Source organism: Cucurbita moschata, unplaced genomic scaffold, assembly GCF_002738365.1.
Source record: "Cucurbita moschata cultivar Rifu unplaced genomic scaffold, Cmos_1.0 Cmo_Scf00085, whole genome shotgun sequence".
Taxonomy (NCBI): domain Eukaryota; kingdom Viridiplantae; phylum Streptophyta; class Magnoliopsida; order Cucurbitales; family Cucurbitaceae; genus Cucurbita; species Cucurbita moschata.
This window is the reverse complement of record NW_019268601.1, coordinates 359,362-376,999: the sequence shown is the minus strand read 5'-3', so window position 1 is coordinate 376,999 and position 17,638 is coordinate 359,362. Positions and strand designations below refer to the sequence as shown.

Genomic DNA, 17,638 nt, shown 5'->3' with positions numbered 1-17,638 from the left:
AAAAAAAAAAAAAAAAAAAAAAAAAAAAAAAAAAAAAAAAAAAACAATTTTGAATGACCTTAAAATCCTTAGAATTGTTTAAGGACATTAAAACTAATCCCCTGTCATTTCCAGATGCTTCCAAAAGAGTACAAATAAGGCCTATAGAATCCATTGTGCTAAGATTCGAAAGATCCTCCAAGGACTAAAAATCGGGACTCAAAACGAGGAAATTAGGCTTAACTCAAGCAATCACTCAAGAGAAGAAAGGATTTTAACTAGCTGGATTCATAAAAGAAAGAAGAAGCCGGATCTTTTAAGGCAATAAAAAAAAGGTTTAAATGAAAGAAGCGGCAAGAGTCTTTCACAAACTCGAGTTCAAGACCTCCAATTCAAATCCGATCGACTAGTTCCGATCATATGATCAAGGAACTATTCATGAAGAAGAAGTTCTAGCCAATTTCGATATGTTAAACTATAATGGAAGATTATATAAGATATTTGTCGATCATAAAAGGTCAAATATGATCCATATAGTAAACTATAATTAAAACTAAATATCCTCAACACTTTGAGTTTCAGGTAGAGGGCCTTTTTCCTATAAGTTTAAATAAGTCCTTCAGATCTTGGATAGTTTTGAGATATCAATTGACAAAGACAACGTATCAAAATAATATTGTCCACCAAACCTCTCCTGATTTTACTTCTAAGTTGCACTCAAACATAATTCATATCAAAATAATGGTTCTCAGACGACCTCTTCCTTTTCTAGTCAACTTCATTGGTACTTAACAATACTGATGCATAATAAATGAGTGCGGTGCCTATACGAAAGAATACTACAAAATTTTCTTACTGGACCCCTCGTGTACACAACTTTTTAGATCATCAGTGGATAGGCTGTCCCTACGTACACGTGCTACCCTCTTCTCACCCCCTCCCGTTCTCCAAAACCCATGCTATCTTATGCATCATGGTTCTGCGCCTCCCAGACGCACAAATAGGCATCATGTGCCCAAATAAATGCCAATATAATTTCAGCCCCACTGTTAATGGAGAGCTTAAATTTAAATGCTGTTAGATTCATGGCTTAAAAAATTTACTAGATTTTCCAGTTTTTCCAAATTAATGAACTGGTTTGAAGAAATCTTTCCATGAAATGGCATGTACTTCAAACAGCAATCTCTACTGAACCATGAACATAGAAATAAAGGGTAAACAAAAACAACTAAAGAATGTTAAAAACATCCTCACTCCCACTCCCACTCCCATAATAGAGTTTGTTGTTTAGAAAAATTATACCTAGATATTTTAAGAGAATGATTTAAGTATTAGATACCTATTACTTTAAGAAAAGAATTAAGATATTTTAAAAATAAATGATTATATATTTTAGGAATAAATTGTTTAGCTTTTACTATAAATACCCCTCCAACCTAATTTTATCCCAAAGATATACATAGTACATGAAGTAGCTTATTCAGAGTATTTTTGTAATATCTTTTCAATTAGGGTTAATAAGGTATTTCTTACAAAAAGTTGTGTTCATCAAAGAAACTATCTCCTACGAAAGAGAGATAAAACTATCTTCCCTTATTTTCTATTGGGAAGAACGGACATCTTACTGGGCTGATTTGATAATCAAACTGGTAGAAATATGAACCACAAAACCGGGATTGTTATTAGTAAAGTATTCATTCCACAAGCCCAAAGTACCAAACGAGGACAAATCTTAATACTAACATGGCTCAAAATAAGAAGAGTTCATCTTGTATAGGGTGACAAGTAAGATAATAAGGGGAAAAGTTTCATAATCAAGAGAAAAAAGTTAAGGCCTCTAGGCCGCCTAGCGATAAAAGGTCTATGGTGCAAGATAGCCAGAAAGTTTACCTAGAGAAAAAACCTCTCTTTCAATGCGTGACAGTTCACTGATGGGTGCTCGTAGGCTGAAGATGAACGGGCGGCTAAACAATTAGCCAAATACATAGAAAGGAGTGTGTTCTACCTAAAGAGAGAGATACGCGCACGAGCAGTGGTCGACGGAGACCACCTCCAGAGTAAGAACCACTAAGGTCTAATCTAAAAGGGAAAAACGCACTAAGGATTTATCCCTTTTGAAGATATGGAGTTCATATGCAGCCGTGTAAGATACAAAATGTCCTAAAATGCTAATATACCTATAACCAAACAAAGAAGAGAGAGAGACGGCTGAAAATGAAAGGTTCCACATCGAAATATAGGATTAGAAAATGACGTGGGTTATTGGTAATAAGTCTGTAAATTTATAGCTTTACTCAATTAAAGGTTTTTACCGGTTGACCATACCGGATATTGACTGACAAACTGTACAATTGACAAATGTTAAACAAGGATCATGAGAAACAAGCATATGACTTGTCAAAAATTAATGATTACATAATACACAAAGATAATCACAATAATAATTGGCAGACTATAGATACGACAGAGATAAATCTACGTAGTGTTTTCACAATTTTTCTAGATTTATAGATACGACGAGAAAAATGTAAGAAAAAAACATAATAATTATAAGAGATTGGGGAGGAAACTTACCCTGGAGGAGACGCAACCAGAGAGAGCCAGGGGTACGGTGTACATCATGCTTGTAGTTTGGATGAGAATCCCAGTGGCGGCCACAGCCGACGTTGGATTGGATAAATAACCAGACAATACTGTCACTATTTCATACCACCACCACTCCAAACATATTCCCAAGCAACTCGGTATAGCTAGCTTCATCACTGGCCCCACGCCTCCACAAACCTCACCCACCTTCAACGTCCATCTCATCACCCCTTTCCTTCCCCACACCCACACGTATCCAGATAACAATCCCACAATGTTCAAATTTGTTATCACCGAAGCCATTGCCACTCCTTGCATTCCCATCCCCAGCGCCACCACCATCATGTAATTCAGAGGCACATGAAGGCCAACTGCTACCAGAGTGCTATACATCAAGGGTTTCGTGTCCTCTTGTGACCTCAAAAATATTTTTAAGGGTTGCAACAAGGTGTTTGTTAAAAGGTCTGGAAGAGAATAAATACAATAAATAGCCGCCATCCTTGTGATTTGGTGATCTTGACCCAAAGACACCATGATGTTGTCAAGGTTGATCCAGAGAAAACCGATGGGTATAGTTGCAAAGAGGAGGATTAAGATCATGCGTTGCAGAGAAAGACAGAGGAGATCCCAATTTTTACTTCCGTAGGCTTGGCTGCATAAGGGTTCCAACCCAGCGGCTAAACCCACCATAATAGAATAGCCTGTGATATTTGTAAATCCTATAGCAAGTGCACCACCTGCTAGCTCAAGGCTTCCAATTCTGCCCAAGAACAAGACAGAGACCACCTGCCTTAAAAACACCAAAAAGTTCATGGTAGTTACCGGAAAGGTCAAACCCCACAGCTCTTTCAACTCTTCTACCACCTGTAATTAGCCGTTATACAATCTTCAAATCTTGAACAAAAACCGGGGGATGTTAAATTTTTGGTTCGTTTCTGTACCTGAGAAACAGAGAGGGCTTTGATTGAAGAGGCATCTGGGTTTCCGACTTCCATTTTTTCCAACCAAGAAATTATATTTTTTTTTAATTTCTCGACGAGGCGTATAAGCTGCATGGACACACTCGATCAAACAATGAACAAAAGAGAAATCGACGTCATAAAATTTATCGATGAATACAGACCTCCAATGGAAAGTGTGGCATTTAGAACAATGAGTAGGAAAACAGAGTAGAGTATGAAAACAGCCTAAATAGTTCAACTATTAATGAGATACGAGTTTATTAAAATATGTTTGATACTTTTTGATCGGCACGAAACATACCTTCCTACGCTGGTATAGAAGTCTGACTCTGAAGTGCAGGAGTTAGAAGAAGCAAGCAAAAGCTAGGAATGAATAAGAAGACGAAGGAAGACAGAAACAACCAAGCAGGAATCTCGAATTTTAATTGTTTACCTCAAAAAGGAAATAAAATACGATGTAATGCTCAAGTGCTTTTGATCAGCTATTTTATTTTATTAAGGTATACATGCACGCCCATGCCATGTTGTATTATATACACAGAGCGACATATATTTGTGCTTAGAAAAGCAGAAATGACTTATAAAGTGGCTGCTATGGCCTACTACCTACCACACGCACATATTGACAAATAGTTGAATGTTTAGAGCTTAGAGTTTATGAAAATGATGGTAGCAGCACAAGGGAATAGAGATAAGTAAGCAGGAAAGACAACGGAAGGGGGAAGGAGGAAGGGGCAGACGGAAAGGGACGGCAAAAAGAAACGGATCCATTTGTTGGCGTTTCGATGATTGATAACTTTTAATATCCAAGATTTTCTACTTTTTATACTCTCTTTAAACCGTGGGAAACCGAAAAGTTAAATCTTTTTTTCTTTTCGGCACGACCCACCATGTGTGCCACACGAATACAGAGTGGGTGGGGACGGGTCAAATATGAGGGTTGGAAGAGTCGGCACTTGAAGGCCAACAGCAATGGAGACTGGACTCAAAACTCCAATTTTCTTGTGCTTCCTATGACCAAAATTGTGTTTTCAAACTTCATAAACGTTGGAACAGAAAAAAAGACAGATACATATCCACTTATCCTCTAGAATTCACAACTAAACAAAATATGAAATTATTAACTCAAAAGTTTCTCTCAAACACAAAAATCCGTCAAAATTTTTTAAGAGTATGACTACTTTAATAGAAGAGAATGTAACCATAAAGAGAACTATAAAGAGACTCTTACACACAACAAGTCAATTGAAACAATCTATTCTTTCTAAAATAAAGAAATAAATAAAAGATACAACATATATGCTTCTTACGTGGAAAGCATTTATATATCCATATATTTAAGGACGTCGAAAAAATATGACTAACCCAACAAAATATTCGATACAATAATCATACGGACCTCAAATTTTATAATATTTGTAGCTTAAAAATCATATTTCTTAATGGATTACTCTTATAGGTAAAATAGAACCACAACCCACTTAAGAAAAACTATAAAAACTATAGTTACATAGATATGCAAATGAGAGAATAAAAAGCAAGCATTGAATATGCATACGAGAACCAAAGAAACAAAAAATATATATATATATACGTATATGCAAGTTCAATTCCTAATATGAATAAATAGATTTTTTTTATTTTTTTATTATTCCGGAGCTAAATAATTGGAAAAACAATATCACGTGCAATTAACCTATAAATGAATGACAAAGAATTATCACCAAACAAATTAAGAAAATCACAAGCTGCAAAAAAAAAAAAAAAAAAAAAAAAAAAAAAAAAAAAAAAAAAAAAAAAAAAACCAATTGGCAAATGTATTCTAGCGATTGTAAAGCAAATGTTATAATAAGTCCAATATATAGAAACTTGATGCAATGGTCTTTTGTTAGCAATTAACTAAAGCATTTAATAAACTCTACAATATTAATTTAAGCATTACTTAAATGATCAAACTATGTATTTTCCATGAAAGGTTCAAATTCTCACCCATTCGCACATGATGTTGAACCAAAAAAACAAAAAAAATATAATCAAATTCACTAATTTATACAATAAAAGAAATTTGGTAAGAGGTTAATGCACTCAGCCAAAAGAAATGTTATCCACTCACAAATTAGAATTTGTAGGCCATGTCTGTTGGTACACTGGCTCCCGTTAGCTCTTTCTGAATCAATATTATTCAAGTTAATGATTGAGAAAATTAAAAATATATATATTAATGAATCTAGATTAATAGAAAATTCCGACATAACGAAGTTCCTCATAGCCTCTGTCCGATATTCCTTTGTACTTATTGAACACTGCAATAATACACATCCAACTTCATTGCTTCCATTGTCTTCTACTTCGCAAACAAATCAAAACGTAAAAACAAATTCTAAATCGTAGCCTCCAAACGCATTCAGTAAAATTCTCAAACTCCTCTACAAATACGCTAAACAATAATCAGCCAAGTTAAAAAATCCAAATCTGAAAAATAAATCAAGGCACTCAAATGAACACTACACCACAATACAACACAAATTTCAAATCAACTCCACAAGTAATGGTCGAAACTCGATCAAGATAATCAAATAGAGAATCGTGTAACAAACGTACTAGAAATTAGGTTCTCTTAAAAAAAAAAAAAAAAAACTCATCTACTTAGTAATAACCGCCAATATTCGGCGGTTTTCAGACGAATAAAAACGCCAGAAACCGCCGGAAAACTTCCGGCGCACGTTTCTTATTAACATCCTCTTCCTCACATCAGACGGCGCAATCCGATGCTAAAATCAGTTCGTAAACTAAAGAATTCAGAAATGAATAAAGAATAAGATAGATTGATCACCTGAAACGGAAGTGGAAGTCGAGGATTGAAGCTATGGCGAAGTTTCTGATGAAGAAAGAGAGTGGAAACGGAAGGAAGAAGGAGGGGAGAAGAAAAGGAGAATGGGAGGGAAGCGTCCATGTCTCTCAGTCATTTTCCCTCCAGATTTATTTATTGAAATTATTTATTTATTATTTTTATTTGAAATTTAAATCTCAATTTAATCCCTAAACTTTTTGTTTATTCCGTTTTAGCCCTTCAAATATATTATGGTGCGACAATTTACTAGAAACTTCTTAATATTTTATTTGCTTTTGATATTTCTGTAAAAAAAAAATATATATTTTAAAACATAATTTTTAATTTAAGATCAAATGCGAAAGGACTTCATTTAAATTCCATAAAAAGTAACATTTGTCTTAAAACACATCTATGTACTTACGTGTTTCGAAAACACCTTTAAAACGATATAGCAAAAGGCTAAATAAATATTTAAATTAAAAACATCCACTTAAGTCTAAGAAAATAAATATCACTACCCTATGCATGTGTCATAGTCTTAAATTGCGATGTCGTCATATATATATATATATATATATATATATTCCATAAAACGTAATCTTTGTCTTAAAACACAGTCATTGACTTACGTGTTTCGAAAACACCTTTAAAACGACACAATAAAAAGCTAAATAAAGTTAATAAGCATTTAAATTAAAAATATCCTATTCTAGTATAAGTCTAAGAAAATAAATATCACTATTCTATGCATGTGTCATGGTCTCAAGTTGTGATGCCGTCGTGTGTGTATATATATATATAGATGTCAACTTCTCTCTACCCAAGGTTATATATGCTAAGCCGTTGTTATCTTTTTCTTGCTTGTTTATATAACGTCTCTTTCCAAAATCTCTATTTCTAAAATCTTCCTCTCTCCTCGTTTTCTAAAATCTTCTTTTAAAACTGAGGCTAGAGGCTCGATCATACGTCGCTTGGCCGTAGGCGACGCAAGAACAAATTGGCTTAGCTCACTTGTTGTTGGAAAGTGAGTGCCGCACAATCGCTAGTCCGCTGCCTTCGAAAGTGCGATTGTGTCTTTTATATATATATTTATATATATATATATATATATAAAAAGATGTTAAATTAAAAATGATAATAAAATTAATATTATATTAATTATTAAATGATATTGAAGTGGGTCCATTCTTAAATGCAACATAGTTCTATCATAGGGTGGCATGGACGTTATGATAAATTATGATAAATTAGGGGGAAATAATGTCAAGTTTAAAATATTAAAATAAAATCTAGAAAAATATATTTTAAAATTTAGGGACCAAAATGAAGTAGGTACAAAAATCGAGAACTATATTATTATTAATACGAAAGATATGAATTTTTATTATTAGCCCGATTCCACCGCTAACGATATTGTCCACATTCCTTCAGAGCCTAGCGTCCTCACTAGCACTCATTCATTTTTTTGTTCGATGTGGGACTCCACCAAATCACCAACATCCTTACTAGCACATTGTCTCGTGTCTACCCCTTCGGAGAAGAGCCACTTGAGTCTCCTTGCTGGCACGTTGTTCCGTATCTAGCTTTGATACCATTTGTAACAGATATTGTCCTCTTTGGATTTTCCCTTTCGAGCTTCTCCTCAAGGCTTTAAAACGTGTCTAAGAAAGGTTTTCACACCCTTATAAAGAGTGTTTCGTCCTTCTCTCCAACCAACGCGGGATATCACGCTTTGTTGTTTTATTATTATTATTTTTTTTTTTATATTTGATTGTCATATTGCATTTCTTTCTAATTTATATTAATTCTTACATTTATAAGATTTTTCATATTAAAACGCGTGTAAGTGTTCTTTATCCTGTTGGTATATATAGTAACTAGGAATTTCATGGTTAAGTGTGTTTTACTTGGAGCAATTCTACACTAGCTGACTTACTAAGAATTTTCCTAGAATGCATGTGAATGAGGACAAAACATGTTGAAAGGGTTCGTGATGGTTCGTGAATAGTCTTCACTCTTAAGAATCGAGGAGTAGGTAACATGATCATATCGCATGAGATGCAAGGAAATATTGGTATCATCAAGTGGTGAATTCGGATTCCGAATCTTGGGCATGGGAAGTTATAAAATGGTATCAGAGCGATATCTCTCATAATAAAATGTGGTTCGGGAAGGAACCAACGTGAAAGTTGGTGTGCATGTGACACTCGAGTAAAATATAGGTACAATCTTGTCGTAAAATCTCTAAAGTTAAGCATGTTTTGCTTGAAGTAATTCTATGTTCGACGACTTTCTAAGAATATTTTTTTTTGGAAGGTTCGTCAAATTAAAATAAAATAAAAATGGAATTAATATTTATTTTTTATTAATAGTTTAATATATTGAGTGGGGGACAGGCAATTCCCTTTAGGAAGACATATAGCATTTTTTTTTTTTTTTTAAAATGGCTTTGGATTAATTTAATTAGTAAGCAAAAGAGATTATTTTACTTTAATCATATCTTTAAAAGCGTTCTAATTTGATTTTTTCCGTTTCTTCTTTTTCTTACGTGTAATAAGTTTGGACTGTGATGTCCCACGTTGATTGGGAGGAGAATAAAATACCCTTTATAAGGGTGTGGAAACCTTTCTCTAGCATACGCGTTTTAAAGCTTTGAGGGGAAGCTCGAAAAGAAAAATCCAAAGAGGATAATATCTGCTAACGGTGGATCTGGGTCGTTACAAATGGTATTAGAGCTAGGCACCGGACGATTTGCTAGCCTTCTCGCTGTTCCCCAAAGGGGGTAGACACGAGGTGGTGTGCTAGTAAGAACGCTGGGCCTCAAAGGAGGGTGGATTTAGAAGAACAAAAGACCCTTCGTAAGAGTGTGGAAACCTTCCCCTATCAGATGAGTTTTAAAGTCTCGAGGGGAAGCTCGAAAGCAAAAGCCCAAAGAGGACAATATCTGCTAGTAGTGGATCTGGGGCGTTACAAATGGTATCAGAGCCAGACACCGGATGATGTGCCAGCCATCTCGCTGTTCCCCAAAGGGGGTAGACACGAGGCGGTGTGCCAGTAAGGACGCCGGGGCTCAAAGGGAGGTGGATTTAGTAGAACAAAAGACCCTTTATAAGGGTGCGGAAACCTTCCCCTAGCAGACGACATGTTTTAAAGCCTTGAGAGGAAGCTCGAAAGGAAAAGCCGAATTTCGAAACTTCGAAAATCAAGTCGTGACAATACTCATATGGACCCTACCCATGTTTTAACAACTACGTAGCGAACGGATCGTTGGAGATTCTCTAACGGTCCGAATACATAGTATCCTTCAACCACCATATAACATACACAATCAGGTACGACTATGTTTATACCAACTAATCGTCATAAAGAATACAAATGTGGACCCTTGTTAGGTTAATAAGGTCAGAGATGCTGCACCAAACACGAGTGGTTCTTTCTTACAACTTTGATGTAGGTCGTCGGAATCAAACGCGTTCTCTGTATAGATTAAGAGCATGTTCGAAAGTTTAAAGTGGTGTTTGACATAAATAGACTCGAATTCTTTTTAATTTATTGAATAATTTTTAAATTAAAATTAAATTTAATAAATCTTACCCGACAATATTCCAAGATTAAATATCGACCCGACACCGACACAGTCCTAAAAGTTCTATAATTATAGTTATAATTTTCAACGGGAGTAAAATCTATACAAGAAGTCAGATGTTCGAATTTTAAACTTAATTTTTAATTTAACAAAATAATAATAATAATAATAAATAAATAAATAAATAAATAATAATAAAAACAAAGAATAAGAATCCCTTTAAAAACTGTCGCCCACCATTTAATGGTTTGTTAGTCATATGTCACGACTTTCCCGTTTGTTACTTGGAAAACGGGAGGAATGTTGAGCGTTGTTCATACGCCGTCGTATTAGACAAAATATAAAAAATAAAATAAAATAATCAAACAAATTTATTCCATTTAATTGATGCTTTACTTTAATCCATCAATTTTGATACTTTATTCTATACAATTATTGAAATAATCCATTGTATTAACCTAAAAGTGAAATAATTCATTTTTTTATAAATGTGTGAAAACGTATTCCTAGTAGACGTGTTTTAAAATCGTGAGACTGACGAAGATACGTAAAACGAGTGAAAACGGACAATATTTGTTAGGGATGCGCTTGAGTCATTACAAATGGTATCAGAGCTAAACACCGAGTGGTGTGCTAATGAGAACGTTAGGCCACCAAGGTGGGTGGATTGTGAGATCTCATATCGGTTGGAGAAGGGGACGAAACATTCTTTATAAAGGTGTGAAAACTTATCCCTAACAGACGCATTTCAATATCGTGAGGCTGATAATGATATGTAACGAGTAAAAGCGGACAATATCTGTTAGTGATGGGCTTGAGCCGTTACAAATGGTATCAAAGGTAGACACCGGGCGGTGTGCCAGTGAGAACGCTAGGCCATCAAGGTGGGTGGATTTTGAGATCCCACATCGGTTGGAGAGCGGGACGAAACATTTTTTTATAAAGGTGTGAAAACCTATCTCTAGTAGACGTGTTTCAAAATCGTGAGGCTGACAATGATACCTAACGAGCAAAAACAGACAATATCTGTTAGAGATGGGTTTTAGCCATTACAAATGATATCAAAGGCAGACACCGGGTGGTGTGCCAATGAGAACGCTAGGTCTCCAAGGTGGGTGGATTGTGAGATTCCACATCGGTTGAAGAAGGGGACAAAACATTCTTTATAAAGGTGTGAAAACTTATCCCTAGCAAACGCATTTCAAAATCGTGAGGCTGACAGTGATACATAACGAGCAAAAGCGAACAGTATCTGTTAGTGATGAGCTTGAGTCATTAAAAATGGTATTAGAGTCAAACATCGGGCGGTGTGCTAATGAGAACGCTAGGCCATCAAAATAGAAAGACGAATTGACACTCTAGAATGTCCCCCTCTATGACCATGCAGCTCTCAAATGCTTCCCACTCGATCAGCAGCTCACGAACACTTGAAATAAAAAAGAAGTGGAAAGAGGTGAGTATAAAAGTACTCAGTTAGCAACCTACTTGTAAGCTCTCATCGCATCCTTAACTAAACACGTATCCACAGATTTTCTCTAGGCTCTATGAAGTTCGAACCTACTCTCTATTATAATTTGAGCACCTGGGAGACTTCAAAGTTATTGAGCTGAATCTTGTCCCCGGGGGTTTGCACAAGTTTCTCAACCATTCTATTATTTAACTTAATTTGCATTGCTTACACAGTGAATGACTAGTATTTTGAGTTGAGACGCTACCTTATAATCATTTGACGGAATAGTATAATGTTTGTCAACCTGTACATCATTCATGAGAGGTTAGCTAGCGAACACTCCCACAAGACCATAAAGTCACCCTAGTTCGAGGGAGTGACCCCCATGTGCTAGCTACTATGTCTTACTACATGACACCATGCCCCTCTAAGGACGAGTTTTACTATTTAGTGCCCTTGTTCAGGGGACCCCTAGCCTTTTCCTTTATATAAGGACATTTGGTCGTCTCGACGCACTATACTATCTGGCCTAAGCTTGCCTCGATGATACCTATACTACTACCTCTTAGTAGGGAAGTACTAGCGATAATGGTGTACAGAAGAAGACAGAAGGCTGTGAGGTCCCACATCGATTGGAGAGGGGAACAAAACATTCCTTATAAGGGTGTGGAAATCTCTCCCTAGTAAACACATTTTACAACTGTGAGGGTGACGGTGGTACGTAATGGGCCAAAGCGAACAATATTTGCTAGCGGTGGGCTTGGGTTGTCACAAATAGTAAGAGGAACGAAGCATTCCTTATAAGGGTGTAGAAACCTCTTCCAAGGAAACAAATTTTAAAACCGTGAGGCTGATGACGGTAAGTAACGAGCCAAAGCGAACAATATATGTCAACGGTGGGCTTGGGCTGTTACATACTGTATCATAGCCAAATACTGGGTGGTGTGCCAATGAGGACGCTGGGCTACCAAAGGGGTGGATTGTGAAATCCCACATTGGTTGGAGATGAGAAACGAAGTATTTCTTATAAGGGTGTGGAAACCTCTCCCTAATAGACGTGTTTTAAAATCTTGAGGCTGACGCTGATACGTAACAGGTCAAAGCGGACAATATTTGCTAACAGTGGGCTTGATGACCCATCGTACTACTAACTGCTAGTGAGTTACCTTGGTCATTCCTAGATGCCGTGAAGATCTTCTAGGTTCTTAGGAACGTCAATTCAACTATGGGTGGGGCAAATAATCTTAGGTTCCTTTAGTAAATATGTCGTAAGATGCTAACCTTTTGATGTTACCTAGTATTCCAACTAGATCTCTCCGTAACATCGTTAGACTTTACTAGCTTCATATATCATCTAGCATAACTATATACTAAAGTTAAGGCAAACCTATTCCTTAACTTCAAAAAACTCGTCACAGGCTCGTTGTAACTGCAAGTTGTGCTTGCGTGAATCGACTAAGTCAAATTCAAAATATCCGAGTAAACCTTCTACATCATCAAATCATCAAAACGAGAGAACTTATAACTTTATGCCTCTGAACAAGTCTAGACCAATAAAGCTATTCCTCGTTTAAAGTGTACACCAGATCACGTTATTCAACATTCGATGTCCAAAGAAAATATTTCTATTCATTCAAGACTCGTACTCTGAGAACTTGGTATAAAGCTCACTGTATAGAAACACCAAGTTGGCTTAAGGGTTCATTTTATTACTCGGTTAGACCTTGACTAAGCTACTATGTTTATTATATACATTACACAAATTAGTCTAAGAACCTCTTCAAGTTGTGGACATTAGTAAGTCATAAGACCTCAGAGTCACTCATAACGACCATATTGAAACTTAGAGAAAATCTTTGATACATTGTCCTGCTTGGCTCATACGTTCTTGGGAAGCATGCATCTTCTTTCTTGCTACCTTGATCCGTTCGTGATATTTAATAAATGGCCACATGGGTCGATCATTTTCTCTTAACGATTACACTAATGTGTTAAATAGAAAATGCTAAAGTGTTTGAAGTCTGACTTAGTAGCTCACGTATCTATGGCTTGGTCTACCTCAACTCTACTCTATCGTTCTATCCATAATCTTAAGAACTTGAAGTGGGTTCACAACTTTATTGAAATCAACGTCCCATGTTGATACTAATGCTAGAAAACCTCAAATACTTAATTTATAATTTTCCCACTTCTTTCAAGATGACTTACTTTCTTTTTTTACGTCATTTTCTCGAGGGACAACTCCCCTTGGTCATGGTTTTTGTTTGAGAACCTTGGACCGTTCTTGGTTGTTGTGTATTGGCCATTAGACACTCCTCTAGGAGATCTGTGAGGTTTTACGGTTAGTGAACAACTCAATTTTGACCTATGTCCGAAGCTTCATTCATTCCCCGTGAGATAGTTTGGTACCTGCATCCAAGGCTTTATGTGTTCTCTACTATGAAATATGCATACCTATGTCTAGGGTTTCGTGCAATCCCTGTGACATAGTCTAAATATCTACACTCAAGGCTTCATGTGTTCCCTGTGACGTAGTCTATGTCATAGGACTATGTTGCACTACACATCGAGAGGTCTTAAGGATCTCGGGTTCCAACTCTAAGGGTACTCTCCTAAATCTTGAGGCACAACTAAAGCAAAAATCTTAACAGGTAAGCCTTCATCCGTATGAGTCAAACATTTCTTCACATGCATACATTTTTTATAACCATCTTATCACTTGGTATTCATAAAACCTTTTAAGGGTAATTTCGTTCGGTCCCTCTTTGTTCATACACCAAACATATTCTAATCCCCCTTAAGACCTTGCATGATTACCCTTAAGATCATAAATAAGTCTCGCATAACGTTTCATAGCATTTGAAGTCCTCTAGATTCTTCGAAATATCTTAGAATTCTTATAAGGGTATTTTGGTCATTTACCACCCCAAATCTTAGTTTAAATCCTTAACATATTCCAATGGTCTCAAACTTACATAATACCTTTAAACCGTGAAATAAGGCTCCATATAAAATTTTATGCCAATTAGATGTCACTTGGATCATAAACGAGTGGTACGTAACTATGGGGGTATTTTGGCTATTAAGGCTCCTTACTATAAGGTGGTAAGTAACACCGGAGATAAGGCTTCTTACTATACTTGGATCAAATATAGTAAACCACAAGATAACAAAACAACATCATTTATTATCTTTAGTAAGTCATATCTAACAGTGACCAGCGCTCGGTGCAAGGTCATGGAAACATTATGAGCCTACATCGTAAGCTAGTCTACAAAATTTATAAGCATACCATTCGAATACCAACTGTAACGATCCTGTTTTCCTATTAAAAATAAGGTAGTCATTGCATGCATGACATGTCTATTACATGTAGAAAAATTCATTTAAAAGATATCATAAACGTTAGTAAAAAATTCTTTTAAAACAATAAGGTTATTAGCAAAATAGTGGGAAAATCAATAACATGAATTCAAGTAAAAACAAAAGCAATCTCCCGATCTAACTTAAGGGCTACTAAAGCAGACATGAATGCAACATTCGTAACTCTGGTTCCATGACCTTCATCGTGACGCCATCATCCGTACAGGGGTGTCATACTTTTACCTTAAGAAATAAAAGTCGTACATGACTTCAGTATTTTAGAAAATATTCAATAAGTAACCTCACTATTGGGGTTGACAATGCATACATAAACAAACTTGGTGGGATCTATCCTTTCGTAGAAATATTTTATAGCTTTGAACTTTGCTTTCCAGTCCGGACAAAAATTGGATGTGTAGTACTTTTCTACACACTGCTCAGTACGAGCACATGGTGTCATTAGGCAGGTGCATATGTACCCCTTAGGTTTACCCTTAAGCCAACATACGCTCACAGTGTTGGAGCTGTGGAGAGAATGGAGTCCACATAATATTATGGCGTACATAGATATTATATGTATGCATCCATACTCATCATAACGAGAAAGTATATTGATGCAAGTTAACATACAAAAATGCATGAAGTCTCCATAGCTTTAAATCGTGACATAAATGTATGATGCAGGTCGTACATTCGTTCTTTCATAAACTGTCTTTCATTAATGTGTGTGAGTGTGTGTGTGTCCAAACATAATATAAACATCTCATCAACTAACTTAGAATATAACATGCGACATCTTGATCTTGACACGCTCACGATCAGCCTTGAAGAGAATCCAAGCCTCATCTTCATTTTTCGCTCGTCTTCATGGCTTTATCGGACCTTAGGCGAGAGTTGTCTTCGCCAACCGAATACAACTTATGCGGAATCCAAGTTTGTTCAGCCACACACCGCCTATACGTGCATGTTCAATCTTTTGAGACTCATCCGACTTGCCTCTACACTAGGCCAAGTTATTTAGCTCGACATTGCCTCTACTCGATGCCAAGGTCTCTTGACGCAATGTCGCATCTCAACATCATCTAGGTTCCCAATTAACATGACCCATATGTTTTGACGTCATCCCAATTCGGGGGTGTAGTCGACCATCATAGCTCACTTGGTCATGGCTTCGAGAATGGACCCACGTGTCGTTCATAATGTCGAGACATCCAAAAAGTCTATCCATCTAGTTCTATTGAGGCACTGGGCTCTCCCATGTCCATGCCATATTATCTACAAATTTCGTACTAGATAGCGGATGTATGATCCAACCTATGACACATAGGCTGAGGTGCAATGTTGGCACACTTGTGCCGTTCGACACTCTCCTTGAAAAACTCATTTCAAAGAAAGTTGCTCGAGACACTCGTTTCGCAATGTTTGCTTTCACCATGACACATGTATGTGCCATACTATAGCTTGTTTAGGCCCCAGGCCAAGGAGTGGTAGAGAGATGATATCATGCCTCTCCCTAAGATAAATTCGGGGGCATTTTTGGTTTAGATGATGTAAACATGATTTTGGCTAACGATCATACAGTGTCGTGGAGCGTCCTTTCAAGGTCTGATTAACATAGAATTTGTTGAGTTTTCATATTTCATATGGATGGACTTGACTCCAAAATCGCATGCCCAAATTCCCTTTAGAGTCTAGACTTTCAACGTTAAGACCCGAGACCCTATCCGACCCTTCAACAGTCTATCTTTAACACTCTTATCTACTCGTTACCTCATTCTTGTCTATACCTCATCTTAACTTCAATATACACATTATACAGTGTGTTGGATGATACACCATCCTTCTCTATCGCATCATATCACTCGTCAATCTTGACCCTCGTGTGGTCAAATGGGTATCACTCGAGAGTCGCCGCTTTACCAACACGAGGGTCACAACCTACTCTTTTCACAATATGATTGTGACATTCACTAATTTAGTAGATTTCTTTTCTCGAAAACATTAATAAAATGGGCGTATAGAACGTCGAAACTTAGTTACATAATAAAATAATAGAAGACAAAAACACAATATAAAAAGGCACTTGAAAAGAGCGGCACCGCCATCCACGACACGACCAAATATACAAAGGAAAAGGTGTGTGTTTGCGCATGAAAGACCCAATTTCAAGGAGGAAAAAAACACACATTGTTCCTTAATGCTTCCAATCATGTTTCTTAAACAATGCTAATACCTCCAAACCCACCTCTCTTTTTAACTAACTTCTAAAAATTAGGTCTTTTTTGTCCCCTTCTATTCAATAATATATTACCGTTTGAAAACTTCGATAATCCAAATAATCTGATCAATCTAACGCAATTGTATAGATCGAATCCACGTAAATGAAATTTTATGGATTCAATTGATTCATGTGTTCTCCGAAAACTAGATATGCATCTTTTTTTTAATCTCGGGAGAAATACGATTGAGGGAGGAAGGCTAATTCAAACCCTCCGAGTAAAATAAGAACAGTCCCCACATTCAAACCGCCCCTTTTCCTATTTGCAAGAACTTGTTTCAGTTGCATATCATAACGAATTGGAACAACTGCTTCAAATACAGTATCAAGAAGTACTGATTGTGAAACCTCGATATCCACGGGTTGAATCGAAGTTCGAATTCATTGTTAATTTTTAAATATATATTTTCGTTTACCATACAATTATATATGCTCTTTTAAATTTATAATTATTTTTTGATTATTTATTCCTCAATTTAATTAAATGTTTGGAAATAAATAAATAAATAAATGTTGTATGAACTAATATTTTATTTTTATTAAAAATAAAATTTTGAATAAATAACCCAAATAACCTGAATCAACCGAACCCAACAAATTT

General features: G+C 36.2%; 1 protein-coding gene across 4 annotated transcripts in view; it reads right to left on the bottom strand.

The window, feature by feature from the left end:
* Positions 1–6,503, bottom strand: part of LOC111439023 (protein DETOXIFICATION 54-like) — an 8,456-nt gene extending 1,953 nt beyond the window's left edge. Inside the window, exons 1-5 of one of the 4 annotated variants that reach the window (XM_023076754.1) lie at positions 6,361–6,424; positions 5,778–5,830; positions 5,641–5,694; positions 3,507–3,614; positions 2,554–3,429 (exon numbers count right to left, since the gene is read on the bottom strand). In XM_023076754.1, the coding sequence (XP_022932522.1) occupies positions 2,554–3,429; positions 3,507–3,560 (930 nt within the window). In that variant the 5' untranslated portion in view covers positions 3,561–3,614; positions 5,641–5,694; positions 5,778–5,830; positions 6,361–6,424. Of the gene's footprint in view, positions 1–2,553; positions 3,430–3,506; positions 3,615–3,828; positions 4,615–5,640; positions 5,695–5,777; positions 5,831–6,360 lie in introns of those variants that run through there. The other 3 variants (XM_023076755.1, XM_023076752.1, XM_023076753.1) reach the window with 3 other exon arrangements.
* Positions 6,504–17,638: the final 11,135 nt, after the last annotated feature.